The sequence below is a fragment of the Chinchilla lanigera genome, unplaced genomic scaffold, assembly GCF_000276665.1.
Source record: "Chinchilla lanigera isolate Chin_1 unplaced genomic scaffold, ChiLan1.0 scaffold00042, whole genome shotgun sequence".
In the NCBI taxonomy this organism is placed as follows: domain Eukaryota; kingdom Metazoa; phylum Chordata; class Mammalia; order Rodentia; family Chinchillidae; genus Chinchilla; species Chinchilla lanigera.
This window is the reverse complement of record NW_004955443.1, coordinates 14,945,266-14,971,970: the sequence shown is the minus strand read 5'-3', so window position 1 is coordinate 14,971,970 and position 26,705 is coordinate 14,945,266. Positions and strand designations below refer to the sequence as shown.

General features: G+C 34.4%; 1 protein-coding gene across 9 annotated transcripts in view; it reads left to right on the top strand.

Moving 5' to 3' along the window:
- Pcdh7 (protocadherin 7) overlaps nucleotides 1–26,705 on the top strand; it is a 394,384-nt gene that overhangs the window by 188,407 nt on the left and 179,272 nt on the right. For 2 of the 9 annotated variants that reach the window (XM_005392022.2, XM_013518075.1), the window contains exon 3: nucleotides 24,678–24,773. The exons of 5 other annotated variants lie outside the window; for them this stretch is intronic. In XM_005392022.2, coding sequence (XP_005392079.1) covers nucleotides 24,678–24,766 — 89 coding nt within the window. In that variant the 3' untranslated portion in view covers nucleotides 24,767–24,773. Of the gene's footprint in view, nucleotides 1–8,310; nucleotides 8,499–24,677; nucleotides 24,774–26,705 lie in introns of those variants that run through there. 2 more of the 9 variants (XM_013518078.1, XM_013518077.1) reach the window with 1 other exon arrangement.

Genomic DNA, 26,705 nt, shown 5'->3' with positions numbered 1-26,705 from the left:
TTTGAATGTCAGCTATATTAACAGAAAGAACTCTATAAATACATTTGAATGTTACTTTCTGTTTTGTGAATATAAGAGCATCCACCAACTGAAATAAGCAAGAAATGCCAAATAATTAAAACACAGACTGGTTACTTTTTAGGAGACATGCATGTGGTGGAACACTTCACAGGTGAGCTTGTACATAGAATAAAAAGCTGACTGAGAAAGATTTCCCAAATAAGTCTTATTGTTGTTCTTCAAGACTATGTCAAGTCCTGTCAACAGCAAGGGCTGTAATAATATAAACGACTTTTCTTGATTTATATGTGACTGACACTTGAAATGCCGAGCTTATATAAACAGTTTGTCATCTGCTAGCTGTGATTCATGTTATCCCTGATCTATAGGTAGTGACAGGAAGTGATGTGATGCACTTTGAGTGATCCAAATGTAGCTGTTGACATTTGAGTAACAGTTTTGCTTGGGTCCAAGACTGTAGACTTCATCTCCCCCTCCACTGCAGTTGTATCACTTGAGATCTGGTAATGTCATCGTCAATATTAATGGGTCATTCTGACATTAATATAATTGGAATTGAAACCTGTCAAGTATTCACCTGCCACATTTAATTGGAATCCAGGTACCTGTGGTGTTTTACTTGGTTAGGTTTTAATCAGGATTTGTATTGGATTTTCATTTGGATTTTCCATGAATATACCAGGTTGGAGGTTGTCCTAGTTCCTAATTATTATCTCAAATATTTTCCTAGAATCTTAACCTGTGCAAAACGACAGAGTTACAGCAAGCTGTTTTGGATTAATTTCACTGTAAAGTTTAGAAGACAATTTTTAATGCAATAATATATAACATTTCAGTATCATGATACAAACCAGGAAGAAATTAGGATAGCTAACAATAAAATATAGTTGTCACAGCTGTAGTGTCAAGGAAGTAACTGAAACAGGGAACTTTAAATAAATAGCCAGTAAAATGTATGCATGTTTTACCAAAGCTTTCATCCCTTTTCTGAATTTTGGCATGATAAAAAAAAAAATTTGTTATGAAAGCCTGTGGGTTCTAATCGTCTTTACTCTGTAGTCAAATCCACATTAATGTCAATAGAGGAATGAAGTTGACTTATTTTACTACCTGTGGAAAAGGAATTTATTGTAAGAAAAAAACAGTTTCTTGCAATCTCAATAATGGAGAAAGAGATCCACTATTTTAAGTGTCAAATCTGTGGAATTTGTATCTTTTGGGAATTTATATATTTTGGGTCTCTGTATAGTAGTAATAAGTATTATACCTTTTCCAAAAACATTTTCAGAGAAATTATGTGCTATATAAAAACATATATATGTAAATATATATATATTTATATACATACATACACATATAAGACAAGGTGGCTAATATTTCTTTGACTTTATTATCAGCATTATTATTTTATGCTACTCTTCATGGGGTAATGTATTTACTATTCATTAAATATTAGAGAAATAACATTTGAAGGTGTAGAGTTTATGGTGGGAAGTTTGTACTGATAAAAGATTTTACTATAAAATTAAAATGATTAAAATATGATAAATAATAATCTGAGTAAGGAGCAATTATTAGACTTAAAAACATCATCACATTAATACCAAATTATGATTATGCGAAGGTCACCTTTAGTTTGATTATGCAGTAGTTCTTATGGGTTTTTTTGAGTGGTGTTGCACAGTTTCTTCTATTGTGCTCTATTCATCCTGGCCCCAGGCATCATGCTGTGGCCTGTTCATTCTGCAACCCCCACCTTTTTTGCAATGCTATGGGTGGAACGTAGGATCTTCCCATTGAGCCATATTCCTACTCCTACCTCCTCTTTAAATCTTGAGACAGGGTCTTGCTTAGCCGCCAAATTACACGTGCTGGCCTCAAACTTGTGATCCCCCTATTCCACCCTGCAAAACTGCTGGGATTACAGACTATCTTTAAAACCCCTTTGAATCATCTTTCCAAAGACACTTGGTCTTTTCCATGTATGGCTTGATCACGTGTAGTGTTTAATACGCTTAGATATAGAAGACACTCCCTTTGGCCTCTAACCTTAAGTTTGTCATTTCGCCTTGGTCTGCTGCTGATTCTCTCTAAGGCAATTAACTCAGTTAACTCTGAGATCTTACCTGGATCCGTGAATTCATAATTCTGTCCTTACATCCAATATTTCTTTTCTGTTTTTTTTTTTACTCTACAGAACTGAAAGCGAACTTTTTGTCTCTTACAGAGATAAAGAGTAAATTTTATAATATATGTTAATATGGGCAGGACCGGAAAAATTCTAAGGCCTTCCTGTCATCCCACAGGTATGCATTCTCACATTAGGTAATGCATGCTTTACATAAATCAAAGGAGTGGACCGAAATCAAAACGTGTGATTTCTGGCAAGGTGGGTAGGAAGGTTAACAGCATCGTAGGTCAGTGTGGGTGGCAGTTTTGGAGCCTCCCTGAAATCATGCTGCACAAGAGCTATCTAAAGGTTTGATCTAGTCCTGGTTGCCGTGCCCCCAACAGGCAATAATTATGATTAAGACATGTCACAATGGAGCGAGTGCATGAAATTTCTTGCCTGATTGTGTGAACCTGGGTCAGAATAAGAAAGATGAAAGTTAGAAAACACTGTATGCTTTTTGTCCAGAGAGCAAACCTCAGGCATAAATAAAAAGAACAGCAGATAATTCAAAAGAAGGGTTTGAAAAAGATAAATGAGGTTAGAAATGTGGCCCCTCTAAATCTTTAATTATTCTTATGCCTCTTGATTTTCTTAGATCTTTGAAAAATACCCTCCAACTTGTATTCGCTAATATTTTTAATTCTCCACATCTGAAATTTTTTTTTAACGTTTGAAAACTTACATAAGGTAGGCTCCATTGTTTCATTCACTGTCTCATTGCTTCATTGCAAATGCTTTAAACAGCATGGATAGCACCTTGTGTTTGAAAATGGAACATGGTGCTGTATGCTTTGAGCCCCTTTGTATCTGCAGTGAACTTTGTAGATTGCTTCAGAAGCAAGAAAGATTCCTTGGGATTAAGCTACTGTTTTTATAAGGCCAAAAGTGATGTGAATGGAGACTAAACACATGTCTCTGTATAAAACAAGGAACCTTCTGTCTTCTTCTCTCCCACCTTCCAGGCAGGCATCTAACTATAAGGCAGCGTTGTCCAGTTGGTGTTAGCTTCTGCTTTTTCCATCGGAACTGAGCTAGGTAGCAAAGCTGCCTTCTCCATCTCTGCTAAATCTTCAAATACTTGAGAATGGCATAAGCACTAATACCTCAAATGCAAGTGCTTCACATATTTTTTTCTTTAGGACAAAGCTAATATACCTTGCTGAGGATCCATCTTCATAGTTATGTAATTTCTGTCGTTCTCTTTGCCAGTGCCCTGGCTGAATGCACTTTTCTATTTTCCCAGGTGTCTGTGGCATGGCTCTGTACCTCCTAGATGTCCTCAAGAAATCTGCATGCCACCACTTTGGAAGGGCCCCGTTCACTCAGACTTCATAGTGATTAGAGAGAGAGCATGATACAAAACTGTCTGTGATCTATGTCTCAGCTAACTAATATGTGTGCCACAGTTACTCTCTAATTTTTCAGGACACTGAACAGTTCAGTCTAAAATAATTCCATAGAGGCATCATTCTTGAGGAGCATTTGCAGTGTTTGGAGTAGAATTAGCAATTTAAGCAGCAGGTTTAAGACACAAGTTTGAATCCTGGTTTCATCTCTTACTAAAAGTGTAATTTTGTGACCATTCTTTGCACCAATTTCTTTAATCAAAAATCATTTTAGAAGAAATTAAATAAGATCATAGCATATAATAGTGCTAATTACATGTGTTATAGTACTAAGTTCCCCATATTGATTACTGATAAAATTATTTCTTTATTAATTATGATAAATTATTTGATTATTAACATTAGATAGATTTGATATAACAATGGTTTAATTGCAAACACTTCATAAAATGCTTATTCTTACAAAGACATCTTTTTAAAACGATCAGTTGAGAAAGATCTTCTCACCTTGAGCACTTTCCATCAGTTTCTTTTCATTTCTGGGTTACAATGGGGTGAATTTGGGAGCGGTGACTTACAAACACAGCAAAGACCTAAACTGAGGGGAAAGCTGGGCCTTCTGGCATCAAATCAACCCAGTTTTTTGTGTTCTTTGTCACGCAAGGTTGAAAAGTGCCATTATTACCTATGTTCTTTTTTCTCTTTCTTAAAGTTTCAAGTTTTATACTCATTGTCCCGCTGAGCGCATTATTCTTCAGGTGTATATTTCCCTTTGAACTACTCTAGAATATTCACACTGACAGGAGAAGCGAGCCAAAAAAAAAAAAAAAGCCTGAGTAATTAACATGCTTACTGGACTCTCAGCCCTTTCTTTTCTAATCTCATATTAATAATTAATGCTGATAAAATGTGTGGCCGTATTACCTTTTTATTCTAATTTGGTCTTTTAAAACTACATCGCTCTGCTGAACTCTTATGACATTTCAGAAGGGAATGAGCTCTCATCAAATCTCAAGGTGACTTTGGAGGTCACTTAGAGTGGCTTTTATTGCCTCAAGACTTCCAAGGTATTGAACTTCTGGGAAGTTTGCCATACTATTGACAATGCATTTTGTTTAGTGCTTTCATTTAGTTAAAGTATTTGTTTTTGGCTTTCTTTTTATGCTTCTAATTCAAATCTGTTTCTACTCTTTATCTGATTTTCCCCTCAGAATGATGTACAAAAACTCAATTCTAGTGAACTATAGAAACTCTCTTAAGTACATACTCTCTGGCAAAGTAACCGTAACTCAGCTCTCAATATGAAGTGCTAACTATACTTAATTGGTGAGGCTAGCTCACCCGCTGAGAAACTTGCTCATCTCCATAGATATTCCACTTATAGAGTAAAACTCTCACCCTCATTAGCTCTTCTAGTACATTTTTTTCTTTTTTCTTTTAGTAAGCAAAGCAGTTTTTCCTTGAATAAGCAAAGTAGAACAGTATATTCTTTGCTATGATTTCATAGGATGATAATATGGTGATTTTGATTTGACAAACACATAATGAAAATAAAATGACCAGGACATTTTGAAGATATTTATATAAATAAAAAAGAATCTCTGTTTTCAACATAGAAACGCTTATGTTAGAGAAATACAACCTTCTTTTCTGTAAAGCAAGTTTAATATAAAAAGTAGGAAGCTCATTAGAGAAGATCACAGTAGTATGTGGTACAGGGAAGGAAAGGGAGAATTATGTAGAAGAACAATTATAAATGCAGGTTTTGAAAGTTTTACATGTTCACTACAAAATGTTACAATGGAAGAGGGCCTTGAAATATGATTTACATTTTACCTTCTCTCTTTACTTACCTTCAACCTAGTTAAAATAATTAAATTGATCTACAGCGTTGATGTAAAAGCACATAAATGCAAATTGTGTTTCATTTTTGTAACCCAGTAACTGTTACTATTTCTTTTTTTATGTCTTCTCTATGTTCCTTTTTCTTTCTATTTTCTTTTTTGGTACCGGGAATCGAACTCATGACCTCAGGCTTGCTGGGCAAGTGCATATGCCGCTGAGCTATACCCCTGGCCCTATATTCTTTTCTTACAGCTCTTTTTTCTTTTTTCTCTCTCTTTTTTTTTTTTGATCCTAATAAAATTAGTTGAAAACTTTTGGAATTTAGCATTGCTATCATTGGAACCTAGAACTAAATCAAGATCTAAATTATAAAACAGATTAATTTTAGTTTCCTTTTCTCTCTTTATGTACAAATATAGACAAATACTAAAAATGTGTGTACTGTACATGAAGCCTCTCAAATTTAATCAGAGTCTGAAAATAATCTTTTGCAATTATTTCTCTCAGAGCAGTTATACTACTCAAATTAATTAGATGATTAGATTACTATAGAGTAAATTAGATTAAATTAGATTTTTAAAAATTCCTTTTGTCATAGCTGCAAATCAGTTTTGCAATTTTTTCCAAGCTTCAAGTTAGGCTTGTGGATATTAACCTTTGGGTCACTTTCTGTTTTACTTATTTATTTTTTTGGTACCAGGAATTGAGCTCAGGACCTTGCGCTTGCCAGGCAACCACTTCTGCCACTGAGCTACATCCCCGGCCCTCACTTTCTCTTTTAGTCTAAAATATAGTCAATAGGTTTCTTTGTTTATAATGCTTATAGTAAATTTAATTTATGCATGTATATTTTGGGAGCATTAGGTATCATCACCTTCTTTGCCTTCTCATTACTGTTTAGAAAAAATTGATTATAAATTTATTGTAAGAATGGGAAAATATTTCACATATATGCAAATTTAAATGCCTTCTTTATATACACTTGTAACTGTTAAAATGTGTTAATCTCAATTAAAACTATTTTTTGTGCTCTACAGTCAAAAGTGAAGGGACAAGTGATAGGAAATCCTGAGGAATAAATAGGTAATAGAAGAACGTGAAGCTTTTTGTAAATGCTGAATGTGCTCAGTTGTATTTTCTAATGTATCTTTTTGGATTTTATATCTATTGTGAAATGCTCACGCTCTCCACTGATGAGATCACAGAGGACCTGCATTTGGTCCCCATCACTGTACTGCTCTCAAGTTGCATTCCTCTGAGCCACAGCGCCCTGCGCTGAATTGTGTACATTGTTCCTGTTCTGTGTAAGGCCACATTTCACTCAGCCCATATTCACAGCAAAAGGTCACAAAAGTTGTAGCTGAAATTTTATACAATGGAAGGGAATGTGGAGTATTGTGAGAATTCATGAAGTTTAATTGAATAACTATTTGTTGAGCATGGACTGAATGCAAATTACCACCAAGGACCCAAAGGTAAACGAGACACGCTCTCTGTTTTCTGTATGTTTACTTGCTGTGATGGGCAGCAGTAGATTTTTGAAAGTGAAGGTATAAGAGGCTGTCTTTGGAAAGATTAAGTGCTAGAGAACCAGAAGAGGACTTGAATTTGAGTACAAAGAATTGTACAAGGTCTTGAAAGATGAGTAAGTAGAAATTTGATAAGTAGAAATATCAATATGGTTATGCAAAATAATGAGTGCTAGCTAAGAAGATAATCTGAGAAGATGGAGAATAGTATCGCTGTCTTCTAGCCTAGGGGAGATGGGAAGAACAGTGTATTTCTGTAGTAATGGTCTGGCCAAGGCATGTTGGATTTGAGGCATGTTTGAAAAGTGCGACTGATATTGGAAAAGTATTTGAAATCTCAATCTGAAACTTGGGAGTAGAGATAAATAGAACTTTAAGGGTCATTTTCATACATATAATGATGAATACTTGGGAATGGGAGAGTCCATCCCTTTAACATAAGGCATCGAAGAAGAGGTGTTATCCCAAAGGGAGTTTTTAAAAGTACTGAACTGTAAGAAAATGACCGAGAAATCAACATCAGTGAAGATGATCAAGAATTATATTAAAAACAAGATGAAAATTAAATTAACAAAATGAGGCAGATTAAAGTAGGACGTTAGAATTAGGAAAGTGTGGTTATCACATATCTAGTGCTGCAGGGATGAAGATAAAGTAGACACAGGAAAGCATGCAGGTCCTGATTAGTGAAAACGATGAGGAGATGTGAGTGGAGGGACTCTGAGTTGTTATAGTCCCTCTCTGCTGTTACATTGCAAAGTGCTTAAAGACAGGGCCTGCCTGTTCACCATTATATGCTGCATTGGAATAATCCCTCTGCACATGTATTCAAGGAGAAATGTTGAACTTAGGTGCAGACACTAAACAAGGGCACAGTATTGCTGACAGAGTTTCAGTGAAAGTGAGATAAAATCTGGAGACCAAGAAATATAGTTTAAGAAAACGATTGATGCTTTAGTTTTCAAATCAGTAAATCTACTGTGACATCACTGTCAGAGGCAGGGGCACAGTTGTATCCCTTGAGCCTCCTCTTAATGCATTGATGTCCAGGGCATCAATTCATGCTTAATCAGTCATGAGTTGCTCCCATTTGCAGGTATTTTTTAAAAAACAAAACTGTTAGAAATTACTACAAAATCTGAAATTTCTATGTAAGCCCTTTGCTATTTTTTCCCTGAATGCATAACAGTAATTATCTTTTAAAATTATTGTCCTCTTTTATATGACTTTGTATTTTATTTTATATTGTACAGTAATTTGTTCATTCCGTTTACTTGAAATTTAAAGTATATTAGACAAATTACACTTGTGTTGAGATGTCATAATTGATAACATGATTCTGGTCATCACCTTAAAATTGTATTTTTTTTTTTTTTTTTTTTTTGGTTTTTCTCAGGCACCGGGAACCGAACTCACGACCTTGCGCTTGCCAGGCAGGCGCTTTGCCTCTGAGCTAAATCCCCAGCCTAAAATTGTATTTTGTGACTCTAAAATCCTGACACTAATAGTACTACCAATTGTTTGTAATATGATGCAAGTAGATGTGTTTCAGAACAAAAAATACTAAAAATGGAATTTGAATGGGGAATAAATTTAAATTGTGTACTGCAGAAACTGTGCATTTTCAGTCCATTTTACATGTGTACATCACCATGGAAATCCAATGTCAGTGTTACCACAACTAGTATGTCATCCATGGGGGTAAAAATCCTCCAAACACATTTTTTGGAAGGATTTACTAATAATGATTTGTAAGGGCAATACCAGCTCTGGCATTTCTAAGGACTTATAAACATCCGTGTCACTAAAACCTTTTCTCTCTTTATGGTCAGTGTTGCTTGCTTGGGATCGTGAATAAAAACTATGTTGGTAAAGCTTGTCTTACAGTTCAAGATTCTCTAAACAATTGCTACATAATAATTTCTAATTTTAAAAATGCACCTGATGTATATTTATTTCATCAGAAGTCTCTAGAAATGTCCTTTTACTGGCCTGGTACATGCACTTCTTTTTGGCCTGCACAGTGAGTAGAACATATGCAAGTGTAATGCATTGCCAAAGTAAGGTTAGAGGGCTGGTGGCCAAGTCATCTCTGAGTAGTGTCTTGAATATTTCTCTTTGATCCATAAAATATTGTTTTATCCATGCCTCAGAAGAGTACAGAGCCATAAACCGGTGACCATTTGTAGACACTATTACATGACCCTTATGTTAAAGTAGAGTATCTGTTTAGAACAGATTTAGAACAAATTTAGAACAGGAGAGTATCCCATTCAGGAGATAAGGAAGGTCTGTGCCTCTTTTCCAAAGCAGTATTCCTTCTTTAGGAGATCCAAAGGAAATCACTGAAACTCTTCAAATATTGTCTGATAAGGAGAGACTCAAAGGGGTTTCTTTACTCAGACCCAAGGAGACTTGATAAGGACTGCAGAACTGATCTATTTTGGACTTTGTTCATCTCACGGAAATTCTGGTCCTTTCAGAATCATTCAGTATCTGTTTTATTATGGAATACCAACCTCACTTCTGTGTCTGCAAATGTTTCTTGTTGCTGTTATTTTCCCCTATTTTCTTTAGGGTCACTTGCTAAGGATTTTGTGCATTCTTCTAATTTTCTTATACAAATAATTTCAATTACAAATAGTAATTTCTTATATAAGTACTTTTAGCCCCAGGTATGCTTGAACAACCAGACTGTATCCTTCCTTGCTTCTCTTCTGTTCTGTTGGATGTCCACTCCACTCACTGTGCAAAAGTTCACCAGTTACACATCACTTTTACGATCTACATGGCAGTTACCTATTTAGGTGACACCTGACACTAAAAATGTGTGGATAAGAAACATCTCCCAAACTGGTACTTAATTTTAAAAACAATTGTCAAAATTGTCATAATTATCATATAATTCTCATTTAAAAATGATTCAGTCTTCCATTTTTTAAATTTTTAAGGAAATTGTGTTCTAGGGCCTAATCCATGTTCTTTCCTTCCTTTTGATTAAAACATTTCCAACCGTGCATCATCTTTGAGCAAGTGAGTGGAAGCATTTTGTTCCTACAGAAGTATATTTTATCAGTCTTTCCTCTCAAGTTTACTCCTCTTTACTCACTGTGGTCAATTGTATTCTGCCTTCATCAGTTTTTGGAGAATTTAATTTTGAGAGCCTCTGGTAGTTTCCTGGAAAGCATTGGTTCATCTCTTTCTCTCAGAATAATGAAGATCTAAAATCTAATTCCTGTCTATTTCCGTCCTAGACTGTTTTTGTCCTCTATTCTGAATCAAGCTCACGTTTTTCTCTCGTAGCTCTTGTCTGAGTATTTATTCTGTATGTCCCCAGGATCAAGTAGCTATTAAATTAGTTCTATCAATTGTCCATGGGTTTACAGGTAGTCACGTAGGTAAACAAAAATTTATTTTGGAACACAAAGTGCAAGACTTCTAACCTGTTATTTAGCTCATTTTATTTTTTCAGTTCTTAAAAATTGCAGAAAAATTATGCACACTTCTTTACCTTAATGAAAGGTTTCACATTCCTCTGACAATCCTTTCATTTCTGAAGGAGAATTAGAGGGCTGTCCTACAGAGTGACTTTCAAGATTCTTATTTTTTTCTTTATTTTCTCCATTCTGTTAAAATTACTCCTCTGCCCACCCTGAACTCACCATCTCTTGTCATTTTCTCTCTTATAATACTTTATCTATGACCTTTTGGGGATTAAATAATTCATTTTTCTATCAAAAGTCATTATATTTGAGACATTTCAGACAATTGAATTTCTTTTTCTTTGGGGTACCTTACAGAAGAGTCTGTGCCATCAATTTTTAGTTAAAAATTCTCCTTGAATTCCATTGCATTGTGATATATAATATATATGTTTGCAAAGAATTTCAGGCACATGCCTTTTGAGTTTAGGCTCCATCCCATTCTAAGAAGGTAATTTAGGTCAATCCAAGTACAGTTTCTCTCACGCACATGGTGCAAACAAGTATAACTACTGCTTCAGCTACCTCAGAGGATTATTGTGAAATTAGAGGAACTTATAATTTTGGGAAGTTTGCGTTATTAAAATTATGCCAAAATACTTTTTTCAGTGGTTTATAGATACAATGCTTTAAAAGGCTTTTCGATTCTACAGTTACTTTATTTCCACATTCAGTTAAGCTTTCAAGATTCATAGTACTTAGTAAATGCCTGATGATTTTCTCACCTGCAGTAATATTTACTGGTCTCACTTATTTTTGGCTGTCTTTGAATTTCCTATTGGTTCTAATTCTCCAGGCTAGGAACATATGATTTTATATACTATGAACAATTTCCAGTGTTGATCAGAAATATAATTCTGTGAAAACCATAAAGAAATAAAACATAGTACTAAGGCCACATTTATTTTCTACCAATCAAATGGCTTCTGTCTTAAGAAACTTGCATATAGTTTTCTCAATTTACTGTAAAGAAATAGTAAATGACAGAAACCAGTAACTCACGCAGGTATTCAGAAAATAATTATTAAAGATAATTCAGCATCCAGACGGAAGTACTCTCTGAATTCAAGGCATTACAGACAACTCACAAATATTCAGGACAGTAAGTAAAGCCCTGGAAAGATTATGGCCAATAACTCTGTAGACAGAATCTTCCAATTAGATGCCCATTAATTCCATTTGTTCTGATCTCGGTTCAAACTGCTAATTAAAGCATTAAGGCAAATGCATGCATAAATGTAGAAATCAACTTTTATGGGATATTTGAGACAACTTCAAAACAGGGCAAAGCACCCAATTATAGTACGTTCAACCATAAAGGGCTGAAATGACTCTAAAGCGAGGAAGATATTAGTAAGGGTCTCTAGAGTTGGAGACAAACGAATTAGATGTGTATTCACTCCCTTTCAGGTAAGCACACTCAAAAGGCATAAGCACCAGAAAAGAATAACAAAATGGGTAATCTATCTATCAAAATTGTATATTGGAAGAATGTAATAGTACCCTTTCTAAACCCTCAAAGAAGGTACATATCATATGGAAAATTAGTTTAGTAAATACTTTTATATTATACCCCTCCTACCTGAGAGTGTTACATATTGCTTTGCTTTATGGAGTCACTCTAAGGAAGATGACATTATTTGCATTTTATACATGATGAAACTGAGAAGATAAGTAAATTGAGGTTAATACCTGATAACACTAGGTGTTCACATAGCTGTTATACATATATATATAATTGGGTGTTATTATCTTGAAAGGGCTATATTTGCCTTATTGCATTCAAAGCTCAGGAAAACCTAGTGTAGCTGCTGTTATTATTTCCATTTTAAAAATACATTGAAGTAGATAAGATGGTTTTGTTGTAGATGTAGCAGAAGAACTGGGTCAGAGTGTATTTTTCAGCAAATTCCTTATTCTCTTGTTTCCTTATTGTCTATGCCACCTACTAATCTATGCCCTATCCGCTTCTCAGAATCCTCTTTTACATACATGTATTCGAAAGCACAATGCAGTTTCATGTTCTTTTGCATAAAATAATATTTTATTTCATCTTCAATTACCAATCAAATGGTGGCTTTTTTGTAAGTGTTGATCTGAGGGATTATACGTTAAATAGTCAAGTATTCATATCAATAAAGAAGAAAGAGCCTAATACATGAGGTTTTATTTGCTTTTATTTTTATGCATTTGTTTTTAAATAATGGATAAGAGGCTCAGTATCATGAGCCCCCTAAAGATATATCTTACCCAAAATAAAGGAAGAATTAATGTTATGTACTTTTCTTGTTAAATGTGATGTTATATTCTTTTAACTGTATTTTATTGGTAGTCCATTCTGGACACATAGATACACACACACACACACACACACACACACACACACACACCTTTTAATTTCATCTTCTTACCAAAGAAAGGAAGATTCTTAATTCAGTGGGAGGAAGAATAAGAAATTATTGCATTAGGAGTGTGATTGTGCATTGGTCTCATGTCTCCCAAGGATTGTGGAAACAAAGCAATTAACTTTTTAATTATGCAAACCGTCCAGTAAAGCAAGCAGTAAAAACCATATTAATAGTTTATTTAATGCTTTTAAACTTGTCTAATATGTTAGAAATTTTAAAATGAGTGAAAAATTTTAGCTAAACATGTAAACCCAAAGATTCTTTCAAATTAATCTCTGTACAGGGTAAATGTAGGAATAATATTTTCATATTTAGGTAACTGCCTTCATAAACGCTAGACAAACTACTTTAAATAATATGTGTCTAGGTGAGAAAATATCTGCTTCAAGTCCTGGGTACAGTATTTTTAACTCCAGCACAAGTTCTTTCTTTCACCTCTCAAGGGAATATTTATTTTAATTATACTTCACAGTTGATTTAAATTATCGGACATGTTTAAACTTGCTTAAGCATAAAATGCTTCTCCAGATACATTAACAAATTCAATAAAACGGAAAAAAACCCTAAAATCATCGTGAAAAAGTTCGAAGGAATTATATATTATACACATAAAACAATTTCCAGATGTCCTTATTCCTAGTATTATATCTTATTAAAATTTTAAATATTAAGGAGAAGATATGCCTTAACCAAGTATTTATGACTCAGCTGGAGCTACAATTTGAGATATTGTGATTTCATTTCCTTCTAAAATAAGAATAATGCTGGCTTTCAAAAACTAACACATAGGAGTGCCTATATTTAGGAGCACATATGCAGAAAAGATGATGTATATTTCAATCTAGGGTTAAGTAAAAATACCTGTCTCCACTAAGAAGCTAGCATATTTAGTTTGCTAATAGTTGGCCTAGTCATGAAGCAACTCTCAGCCTCCATCTGCCCCTGCTGTTCTTTTGTAATTATCACATATATCTTACAATTATGTTAAGGTATACCTTTTCTTCCTGGAAAGGTATCAGGGCATTTCTGAAGTGGTTAAGGCAGTTCTCTTGCCCCCCATAGGGGAAAACAGAACAGAAAATGTAATACAGCCACACAGAGAGATGTCTGCCTCTGAGGTCTTTTCATTTTAGCAGCTTGAGAAATATTGCTGCACATTATTGCTCACACACACATTCTCTCTAAAATGAAGAGTACTGCCATTGATTCCCAATAGCTAAAGAATCCATTTTAATATTTTTTGCGCTTCATTTAGTCCGTCTTCTTATTGATTGGACTTTATGAACTATCTATTGGACTTGATGTGCATTCCTAAACAACTTTAAACACAAAAATATTATCTTATGTAACACCATGTAGAGAATTTGACTGTCCAGTTACTGTAAGTTTTGGGTACCTGTTTTGAAATTTGTAAGCAAACTTTAGGAAGACTTGGCATTGCTCACAGGGGAAACACACACAGACACACACAGGTACACACACAAATACATCATTCCTAGTAGAATGGGCCAGCCGTGTTACAGTTCATCCCGGAAATAATTTGATATCAAATTATGCAGTCAGAAAGATTTTATTTTAGAAATGTTCTATTAAAGTCAGTAGATTATGCATTGCAAGCTTGACAGTCAGTATATTGAGATTTTTATATTGTAAAAATAAATACTTCCTATATTAAAGGAAAATTTATTAAATGGCAAAGCAAAAATCTATAGCATATATTCCTTAGAAGTTGAGTCTTTTGTTCTCAATAATTTTTCTTTTTTTTTAATTTTTTTTTTTGTGTTTTGTTTTTCTTTGTTTTTTCCCGGTACCAGGAATCGAACTCACAACCTTGTTTGCCACACAGGCACTTTTGCCACTGAGCTAAATCCCCAGCCCCATTTTCTTAATACTTAACATGTCAATCTGGCATTTAATATTGCCTTTTATGTAAATTACTGAAAAAAACACTGAAATTTAACTTATGATTATAGTTTTCCAACAGCCGCTAGTCTGTTTTCCCCTCCAAAATAAAATGTGTCTGCATATATTTGCAGCATTGACTTAGAAATATATAAATATATTTTATATTTTAAAATATTTAAAAATGTTATTTCAAGATTATTTTACTGCTCTGCTCAACTGTTTCATAATTTCAAAACCTCCTTTCACCTTAAGGTCTGGTTTTCTTACAAGGAGTTTTTTAGACATAATCCTAAAGTTCCTCATAGAACCACATAGGCCTGGCGGTGTTAGTGCACGATAGGAGGTCTTCACAGACAGCTCCATGTCCTGAGACTGATACTGACAGAGCTGGTATTTTGAGTTTCTGTTGAAAACCTACAGTAATCTGATGTAAATGGACCAGTTATTTACAATAACCATTTCAGTATTGTGGTATATTAGGCTTTTCATGCTCGTTCTCTGAGCACTGGAAGTCAGCCATAGCCCTGTCCTTGGCTCCCACGATGCACGCTGTAATAAAGTCCTTCTGATCCTCCTGGTAATAATCTTTCATGGACGCAATCCAAGATAGACCGTACAGATCATTGAAGTCTCCTTAATAGTGAATTGTGTTTTTGGGAGATTCCAGCAGTCATTCTCCTTTGGAGTTAAGAGCTGTAGGTTGAAATAGCACTTATTTATTTATTTGTATCATTGAACAGTCCCACTGCTATGAGTAAGAAAATTGCTCCATAAAGTACTTGGTAAGGTAAATGTGAGAATGAAAGTTTTATATCTGAGGATTTATTAAATTTGTGGCTTGTAGGAACATGACTGCCTCTGTAAAGGAATCTAACATACACATGGTAAATATTCCAGTAATGCCTGGTAAAAGTGGAGGCTGTGGTAATATGAAATCTCTGAAGTCAGTCCTCCTCCAGATTGATGGCTTTGACATTTCTAATCACACATGGCCTTGCTTTACTAATCTGAATTTGTTATAGGAAAAGTGAGAAAAAGCATTTATTTTAGAAATACTCCTCCTCCACAGAAGATAATATCCCATATCCATATTGCTTATTGTGTATTTGTGTATCAACATCATTTATTGGCAATAAATGGGTCACTGAAGAGTAATAAGTTTAATTAAATTTATGACAGAGAAAAAGTAGAATTAAGGTTGATGAGCGCAACCCTGGGATCTTGTGATTGCCCCAGACTGGGAAGCATTAATGTCAGGCTAGAGGGACTCAGGGTTACCCCATTATCTTAGAGTGCACTTAACATTCAAAACACTCTTCCTTTGTCTCTCAGGAATTAGACTTTTAATAATATTAGTCCCCACTTTAAAAATTGGGTATTACTTGTCTTGCTTTAAAATCATCACCCTTTCTGAGTCACTTTAGATTGAAACAAATTTGAGAAATTCAGTATATTTGGTCATTAAACCTTTAATTTAAAATAAACAAAAGGTTATTTAAAGATCTTTTGAAGAATTGGCCATTTAATCCAAGAAGCCCTTGTCTACATCACGAGTCCTTTTTCTTATTTTGTGGTAGCATCTTGCTCTGCTGTGCAGACTGGGCCCAAACTAGCAGTCATCCTTCCACTGGACCTAGTATTACAGGTGTGACCCATCAAATATAGTGGGATTCTTCTTGTCAGGTGTCCACACTAACTGTCATACTAATTGTGTATGCGAAAGCCAGAGAGACATTTACCCACAGGAAAAGGATTTTAAAACATTAAAGTTTTTGAAAAGAGAAACATGTAGAACAGCATAATACAAAAATATATTTCTTCCATGTTGTACAGAGAGAATATACTGAGATTAAAAATTTCATTTCTGTTTTTACCATTTCTTAAAATAAACTTAGCTATTGTTTTTACAGTGAAATCCATGTGGCATATGGCTCACTTTCAAGTTCTCCCCACCCAGGAAATGGATTGCTTAACTGCAATATAAAAGAGCATGTATGTGAGGAGAAAAAGACAGAACAGGTCCTTCACATACATTAGTAGGCCCATATGCTGTTTATTAAATGTGATGCAAAGCAAATGATTCAGACAGCTGATTGTAATAAAAAGAAATCAGCAGCCGTGCGGAAGTATGAAAACACGTGCACACGTACCACCCTCATGCAGTTTTATCATCTGTCAGATTTCTCCCGAGTATACCATATTTTATAGGCTCGAAATAAAACATTATGAATACATACATATGTAATGAAATAAGATATATGCTTTGAGGGAATCGCATTACCCAGAGTTGGCATTTTAGTTCATGTAATTTAAATGACAGTATTGAAAAAGGTGTTCTCGTACATCAACTGAATCCCAACTTAGAGTGTGCCGCTTATCTATTTGGTTCTACATGAATATATTGAAGAGAAAATAATTTTTAAAAAAGTTTTGGTAAGTGTCTGAGATGCTTTACAGTCAAAGAACAAATTGTATTTTAAAAATAAATTAAAATACATTAACTAAGAACAGTGTGCAAAGTATTTCTAGTGCAGGAAAGAGTGAACAGACTGTTTTACTTTCTTCGCATTCTACATATCTATGAATAATCATTCCTTGAGGTTTTAAAATTATAAATAACAGTGCAAAGTGGAGTCAGTTCTCCTGTATGAAGGAAATCATCCATTTTGTTTTCATTTTCATTTGGGTAAACTCAAAATGGCTTTGCATAGTTTCTGCTGATCTTATCCAAGACTGAAACAGTTTTGACCAAAGAACTTCCTCCAGTAGCGTGGGGATTACTAAATTTATGTGGCTAAAGTGACTCAGAATTGACAACTGCTGTTTGACTTGGCAAGGTTAGAATATGGTAGCTGATACTACTAGGAGGGAGGTAACAAGATAAGCTGTAAAAACAAGAGACATTTCAAAGAACAACATGCAAGCAAATTAAGTGCTAGAGATGACAGCTTGAATAGGGGCAGTGGATTTTAGAGTTAAAACGCTAATAGGATAAAGGTGATTTTTGTCCTATGTAGACTACAACTTGTCTTCACCCACATCAGCAAAGAAAAATGGAGATAAGAGTTTTTGTATACTGTTTAATTTAAACTCTTAGTCACAGATGATGCACACGAGATGGAGTTGAAAATCTTTGTGTACCGCCTTTGTATTTATAAGGGCACAGTGTATGAGGTTACAGTAAAGAGTTGAATAGATTCTGGGTCCAGAATTGATCTACAATCTCCATTTCTCTTGCTTTAAAGCTTTATTTTCTTCGATTATTCTTCTGATAATTTAGTGCAGGTTGAATTGTGATGGTGAAGAATAATAAAAATGATTTACCTAAAATACACTGTATACGAAAAAGGAATAGGTAAACTTAAACTCTTGGTAGAACTTTGATAAGGAATATGTTTTAAATAATACTGTGCTTCAATAGACTAATAAGTACATTTATGACACCCTTAGTATCATAATTGCCAAAACTAATGTATGTAAGTGAAAATCTTTTGTTTTGTGTTGGAGAAATGTTCTGTCCATCAACAACTCTGGAGAACCAAGACAACATGGAGAAAAATCATAACTTTTCTGTATTATATCCTTAGCAAAATTAATTTCAGTATTGATTAGTAGATGTTATGAGAAATTCCACTCTGAGAAAATCAGGACTGCTAGTACAAATTTGTAATTCATTGTGAGTATGTGATTAAATATACATTTCTTAACATATTTATCCATTCATTCATCCACTTATTCCAGGACATAATTGAAATCAAACTTGAAAGACAACTCATAAGACTCAAGTTGAGAAAAGCTCTTTAAACTGTGGAGAAGTAGTTAATTTTTGTTAAGTAAGATTTTAGCCGTCTGGTTTTTTTTTTAATTTCAGTTTATTTCTTTTTCTTTTTTCTAAGAGAAAATAAGGTGATACTAGGTGGAAATAGTTATTATGCATTTCCTAAGAGTTATTATGTATATCTAGCCCTTAGGAAATTCTTCTGTCTTTACATTTCCAAGGTAGATCATTTCATGTCATCATGTTTCTGTGTTTTTGAATCACTGGAACCCATATTGAACCGCCATACCATTTCTGCTCCATGTCACTCTGACTGCTTTAATTTCATAGCTTTCTTTTTGTACCCATTCACTGCGCTCTAAGCTTTCATCATGATAATAATTCACTGTAAATATGCAGGAAAGTAGACTATTTCTGGGTGTTCTCATTAACTGACACACACGAAAATCTTTAACATATTTCATATCACTTAATTCTGGCTTTACTCTTAATATTTAAACTTCATTGTTTCACAAGTAAGCAAACTGAGGCTCATAGACCTCAGGGGGTTTGCTCCATCTCTCGCTGCCTGTGAGTGGCTGAGGTGGGGTGTGAGTATAATTTATCGAGGAGGAAAATGAGTACATGTTCTTGACAGCTGTGTCTCTGTGAAATGGTTCTTAACTTCTTTCTTCAGCTCTTTTTTTTTTCTGTCTATCTCTTTCTTTTAAGTGTATGTCATTTAAGTAAACACCTTCGGCATTATCCCTCTTTCTGGAATGCAGTCTCTATAAGGCAACAACTTGTTGTTGGTTTTGTTTTTTCATCATGTGATGTTCTTGCTGTGTAGTTGCTGTTACTGAACTCAGAGCTGAGGGGCTTCAGACTGGCAGGTCTCAGACTTTCAGAACTCAGAGCCACTGTCATGATAATGGCCGGACATCATTTATCCTTTTAACCCCCATGTCTCACTTGTGTAAAATGGGATTTCCCTGAGGCCGTATGCTCTGCGACATTACAACACATTAGGTACGGAGAAGATAGAAGTCAGCTTTCTTCTAGTTAGCTGGTAACTAAGTGTTGTGCAATAGTTAAAATAATTTTACTTGTCTTGCTTTTTTATAATGATAATTATTCTTTGAAAGAAGTCAGCATGTACAGAATTTATAATAGCTGTTTTCATACATGTTTGTAATTAATTATTTTAAAAAGTGTGTTCAATTTATTTTTCAGCATGGTGAATATCAATATATATTACAGACAAGGCAAAGCTCTCTTTCATACACTTTTGTTTCTAAAGTGGAAGTAAAACCCTCATTTGGTAACCAGTGGCTAAAATAGTGTCTAGTAAAGATTAAGCACTCCTAAAATATTGGAAGAATAAAATGAAGGATCAAATTCTTGAAATTTCAGTGGCATATACTATGAATATTTTGCTGAAGATGTGGCCCTCCCTAAATTTTGTAAGTTTAAACTAATTAACAATTACTTTTTTACAAAAGCAAAATTCATAGTAAATAAAATGTATTGCCTAGGAAAATGTAAATTAGAACATTAATCATATTAGTTACCTAAAATAATATATTAATTGAAATAATAAGCAGATATGATCAATACACTCATCAGTGAGTGCCTACATACTCAGTTTGATTATTAGTTTTTGTGCAGAGCACATGGGGGCATCTCATTTTGGCTACAGACAGCAAGATCTTTAGAAAATACTTGTAAACCATATGAACTTGAAATGAAGTACACTTATAGATGTCTTCAAAGTTTTATTATGTTTTAAATGAAGCCTGTGAGTGGTTGAGGTGGGGTTTTTAAACTAAAGCTAAATTTGTAAATTTTAGTTTTTTTGGTTTTTGTTTTTGTTTTTTTTCTAGTATCAGGAATTGAATTTATGACCTTATGCTTGTCAAGCAGGCTCTGTGCCACTGGGCTAAATTCCCAGCCCCAGATTTTAATGTATTATCTAAATAAAACCACTCCAGATTTGAATATGGTAACAGTCCAATGGCATTCATAATTTTTAATGAAGTGGCATTAAATGTAATTAATGAATACCTTCAGGTAAGGTATAAAAAAGGATATGGCTTGGCTTTACTCTATCTTTAATAAATTTTAAACACCATGTGCTAACAGTAATATAACATACCTGAAGTTTTCCTATGTGTTATAACTATATCTGGCTCTCTATATATACATATCTCAAATTCACTTACAGTGTAATTCAGAAATAGTGGCTAAGGCTTCCACCTAGATCTTCTGTGTACTATTCTTTAATTTCCTCATTTTTAATGGTTTTATTCAAGCTGATATATAACATTATTGAAATATTTAATTAGCTGATTTTTATTACCATTAAACTATGCAACCTATGCCTTTAAATCTCTAGAATATATAATACCGGCTTTGAGAAACACCACTAACACCATAAAAGAGCTGAATATAGAATTAATGCTAAACATTTTTTGGATCTTAATTCATAGCTATTATTATTTTGGGAAAAAAGAAAATCTTCAGGTCATGCCCAGAGGATATGTTTTTCTGCATGTATTTTTGGTTTATTTTCTCCCATGCGTTTTTAGGAGTTAAGTCCTAACTGATAACCTCATTCGGTGTTTCTATAATTATATATTTTATAACTTAAGGTGCTACTTATGCCTCTCAATAAAACAAAGCAGTCTGTGTCTTTCTGGGGTAGAGCAGTTTCCTGGGGATGTAATATTCCAGTCTTTGCGAGGTTTTCAGACCCCCTCTCCCTAGGGCTACTTCCCCTACCTCCAAAACTGCTCCTTCCCTAACCCCGGGACCTCAGCATACTGGAGTTAACACAACTAACCAAGCTGCCTCTCCTGCTCACAACAGGATGGACACAGGAATGACCAATACTACAACGTCCTTTTCCACAGTTATCCAGCCACTATCAGCAAGAAGGAAGATGAAGGAAAATCCCAAACACGTTATTGCCTGAAGCATGGCCTCCCCAGAAAAATACACTGGACTGTGTATAAATGTGACAGACTGTGGGAAAGTTTTAGATTCAGACACAGGACCAAACTATCAGATTTCCCACTGTCATAGAAAATTTACTTTTAAGATCGCTCTCACTAAAAAAAAGACAGAAAGTGATACTTTTATCAGGAATGAGTAAGCCTTTTCTCAGGTATCTTTATACCAGGCACAGCAGACTGTGAACAAAGGTTTGAGGTCAGTAAGCAGAGAATAGGGATCGCAAGGTCTGAGGAATCTCTCTGGGGCATCTGGTCCATTTGTCCTTCCTGCTCCGCAAGGGCATGCTCCCTGGCTCCTCCCACCGCACTGTCCTCGTGGGTTGGAGAGACTTCACTGACTCAGCCACCTCTGCCTGTGCCAACTTCCCTCTCTGCAAATCATTTCTTTATTCCATTGTTCTCCCTCTGTCCTGTGCAGGTTTGAAAAAAACAACTCAGTGTCTGTCTTGTAATAAAGCTGAATCCCCTCATCTTTGCTTTTACCTTCCAGTCACCTCAGTGCTTAGCCTTCATTTTTGTTTCCCACTTAAAGAATGTATTCCTTGAGAATGTGGGCAAAATGCACTATTCTGCTTTGTCATTAAAGTTCTACATGCGATTCCAGTGCTTATTTAAGTAAATCATGCAGCCATCAGTATCAATATCATATCACCATGGCTACCATGATCGTATATTTTGCTTCCAAAAATAGAATCTAGAAGAGTCACACTTTATAATCGGCTGCTGCCTTCTATTCTCCAAACTATTACTATTTTGTGAGAGAGAATTCCTGTTCTTTAGAAAAGCAAACACCTGAAAACTCATGACTATATGGTCAATGCCGTTCCATAATAATCCCAAAATGTCACTCTGTCTCGTATTTTCATGTATAGAGTCTGTTTTCCATTTATGGAGAAAAATACTATGATCAAGTAAAAGTCTAGCTGATATTATCATTCATAAGCAAATTCTTATGACGAATACCCCATGACTCTAATGGATTCTTATATTATCTTAGCTACTATTATTCAAATATATATCATTTTTCTTTATCTTATTTCAGAAGGTCCTGTTCTACAGTCTGTTAGTTCAATTCCCAACTATTTAAAATTTTGTTTTAATCTTGTAGAATACTCTTCTAGTTATTTTAAACTCAACTATTTATGAAATAACTTTATGTCATTTATTACATCATGATGAATTATACTACCATTATTGCTGTGTGTTTTGTGTGCATATACTTTTTATAAAATGTCTCTTAAGTATAAATTTAGTTAGCTTTGTATTTCCTACAGTGATGATTTACATTATTCCATAATCATCTACCCTTCATACGGCCAGAGGAAAACTTTAGCATGCATAAAAGTCTCAGTATATTAGAGATCCATGTGTAAAAAAACACTGTTTCATTATGTTACATGCAAGTATTTGGCTACAAATTATGAGCATGTGGAATCTTCCCACCACCCTTGGCTTGCAGGATTCCCACATTTGATTCTTCCAAAGACAAATGCTGATGCTAAAATAATCCCTCAGGGATATTTAAATATCCCTGAATTTTTAGGTTAAATTTTTCTTTAAAAGTGGATATTACTGAAATATGTAGGCTTTAATTTGGGAGAAGACTGAAACTTTAAAATAGCATGTGTAACATCAGTTAATATTTTTAAATTAAATGCAAAAAAATGTAGGAAACAATGCAAACTTATACAAAAAGAACATGTCCAATCTTATCACTTTAAAGTGAAGTCAGATCATTGGAATTGTTTCTTTTAATTCAGCAGGCCTAAACACTGCATATTCCTTCAGATTTCTTTGATGTTAATCTCCTATGATAATCAATTAGCTTCCAAATTTCTCAACTCAGGGCTGACTAATACTATTTCCTAAACACTGAGTGGGGCATGTTATTTTAAGCAGATGTAATGGCAATTGGTAAGCAGCATATCAAGATCAGAGATGTTGAGAAATTAGAAAATTTCGAGACACTCTATCTAAACAGGATTAAAGCAAAACCGAAAGATTATTATGATCCAAACCCCACAGATGTTTGTGATAGCTGCTCTCCTAAACATTGGGATTAAAAGTTAGAAACACGTTCAAAAACAAGAATGTAAACATTGTGTTCATGAAAATCCTGTCTTTAGAGAAAAGTTTATTAATGTCACAGTCTTCGATAGCTGATACACTAAGAAGCATATTTATGTGGGAGGTTTGTTCTTTTATTTCATAAAATTAAATTTGCCTTCTTTTAAACCATCTCTCTTCATAAAATAAACAACTATTTTTTCAAGTGCATCTTCACTATGTATAAAACTCTAAGCAATTTCAGAAGGACATTTAATATGTATAGTTTCTATTTAAATATAAAATTAAAAAACTGAATATTTCTTTAAAAACATATACTAAGCAAAATCTGTGGCAGTGTTTAATTTTTTTGTTGCAGTTTTACCTCATATATTGCAATTATTAAGAAAAGCAGGTGTTAAACTTCAAATACTTTACTATTATCAATTGTTCATTAAATATTTGTTTTCTTTCCACATAACTGAATTTACTTTTAAAAATTACATATATTTCAGGTTAAACTGGTTAAACTGGCTACAATAAAATAATTAAAACATGAACATTTTAATATTTTTATTAGTTGGACCTTGTAAAATATATAAGAATTATATGAAATTTAATTCTTCTTTATTAAAAAGCTGAAATTGCTTTGATATCCAAACTGTATATCCTTCGGAAAGTGTATTTAGAGTTTATACTGACTGGCAGTTATAAAATCTAGATAGAGGTAAAATGAAGGAATATTATTGTGTATTAGAAAGTATATTTGGCATCAGGATTATTCTTTCTTTACTGTGTTATTCAAAAAATTTTCTATACCCACATATGTCTGTCCTGCCTTAAATGAAGCTGTCTAATTAAAAAGTGAGAATCAGATGCAGCTCTTTATGTGTAGCAACCTACTGTCTCCCTGAAGCTAGACAATTATACTTTTGAGATTGTTCAGATTAACCCCTTTGAAAATAGACAGTTTCTTTACATTATCTTTGAAATGTATGTAGTTTTTTTTTTTTTTTTTCTTTTTTTAAGGAAAGAAAAAGAACAAGCTCAGAGTTTTTGGAAATTATTAACTGGCAAAGTCTATGGATGGACACCATGGTGTAGGGGCTGCTGATTTTCCCTTTACATATGTCCCCATCTCCCTTCCCCAGGTGTTGCTGCCATCACTACCTTTCCCCTCCTCCCCTTTCCTCATGGCAAGACGCATGGAAGAAGGGTGCTGTTAAGGCCTCTCCATTAACCAACAGGTATGGTGGTTCTCATGAAGCAGTGCAGCTGCCCCTCCTCTGAGTTCTCCAGTAAGAGTCTCTCACACTGAGAGAACACGTTCACCCACTACACAGAGCCTACTGATAAAGAAGAATTTCCAGAAGGCTATACATTTCTGAACTTCTTGTAGAGTTGTAGACGTTTTCTTTAATGTAACAATTACAGAGAAAGTAATGGTATTATTCTCAGAGAAAGCTGACATGCTCAACCAATTAAATAGAAAACATATGCAACTTGTATGTATAAATATCCCACTTTCAATGCTCTATGAACAATCTTTCTATAACATACCTTTGGAAAGTGTAATATAGGAATGTTTGTAAATATTAGCTCAAAATTCAGTTATAACATTTGCATTCTCAAAAGCATTGCTCAAAATAATGTTAATGAAAATAATGATCTGTTTATAGAAAATTAGATGTGAGCCACTTCAAATAAACCTAACTACCTTATAAACTACATCATTCAGATGTGAAAGCTGAATGTGTGCTAATTACTTTCTCCAAAACTTTGTTTTTGTCAACTCATCTGGTGGCATTTGAGAGATATGAAGGGACTGCTTTGTTCAGTAATCCAAAAGTATCTGCCACTCAGGGTACTACATTTTTAAGAGAACTACACCCTCAGGGAGCAAGCTCTGTAGCAGAGTCATACCCATAAAACATCTAGTCATCACAGGGAAACGCCCCTTTCGTGATTTCCTTTACCACTGGTGGAACTGGTCTTCCCAGCTCCTTGCAGGGACTTGTTTTAAAGATGTACTTGGCTCTACATTGCATCATTGGGACTGTGTTTCTTTCAGACATGTGACTAGATTGCTACCTGAACACCCAGAGGACTACTGGCAGATGTCTTTCACAGTAGTGTAAATACTGTTTGTCTAGAGGTGTGCATGTGTGTGTATCATTATTTGTGGAATTTTAAAAAATAATACCATAGCTAGGACTTAAGTATGTGCAATAACAAAGCAAACAGTAATTTACATGGATTTTTCCAAAACACTTAAGAATCATATTCAGTTACCCCACTGTGTTTAAATGGATTGGACTGACAAGAAAAGTGGAAAGAAAATGACAGGCTGGACCATGATCTTTAATTAGGAATTTGTGACTGCTATCAAATAGAGATCTGATCATTGGCTATTGTTTGTGATCCCTCTTTGACCCATATTTCATTTTTTTGAAACAAGGTCTTGCAGTTGCATTCAGGCAGTCCTTGAACTTACTGTGTAGTGCAGGCGTTTCTCTTACCCAACCTTCCTAAGCATGGCTACTATACATATGCACCACCATGCATAGTTTCTGATCTTTATATGACATTGCTATCATGACATGACAATGTCATGACCTTGATATGACATTCCTCCAGAGGGAGGCATTCAGCACTCTAGCCTCCACATCTTTCTCAATAGATGCAATCATTATATCCACATATCTTTGCATTGTTGGGTACATCTCTCTAGAGAGTACTTTACCTAAACTCGAAACAACAATAATAACAGCAAATATGTACCGAGAGGTTAGTTACCCTGTAAGATACAATGCTGATGAATGTAAGCTCTATTCTCTTACTTCATCCACACAAATGAACACTGCTTTAAAAATTATCATCTACATTTACTAGTAAGAAAACCGAGCTTTAGAGAGGTCTGAGGTGGCCAGATCACTCACCATTTCCTAAAGTATGGTATAGCTTACATAGTTTCTGATTCCTCCCGAACAATGTTGGGGCTCATTCATGCTGAACTCTCAGTAGAGAACAGTAATTCTACCTTATCGTTTATTACAGTCTGTGTAATTTTCATGTAAGAGAAAAACAATATAACTGTAAACAGAGAAAAGTTAGAAAGACCATGTCCATGCTGTTCTTGACTCACTAAATGGGTCAAATGAATAAACAGATGAATGAAT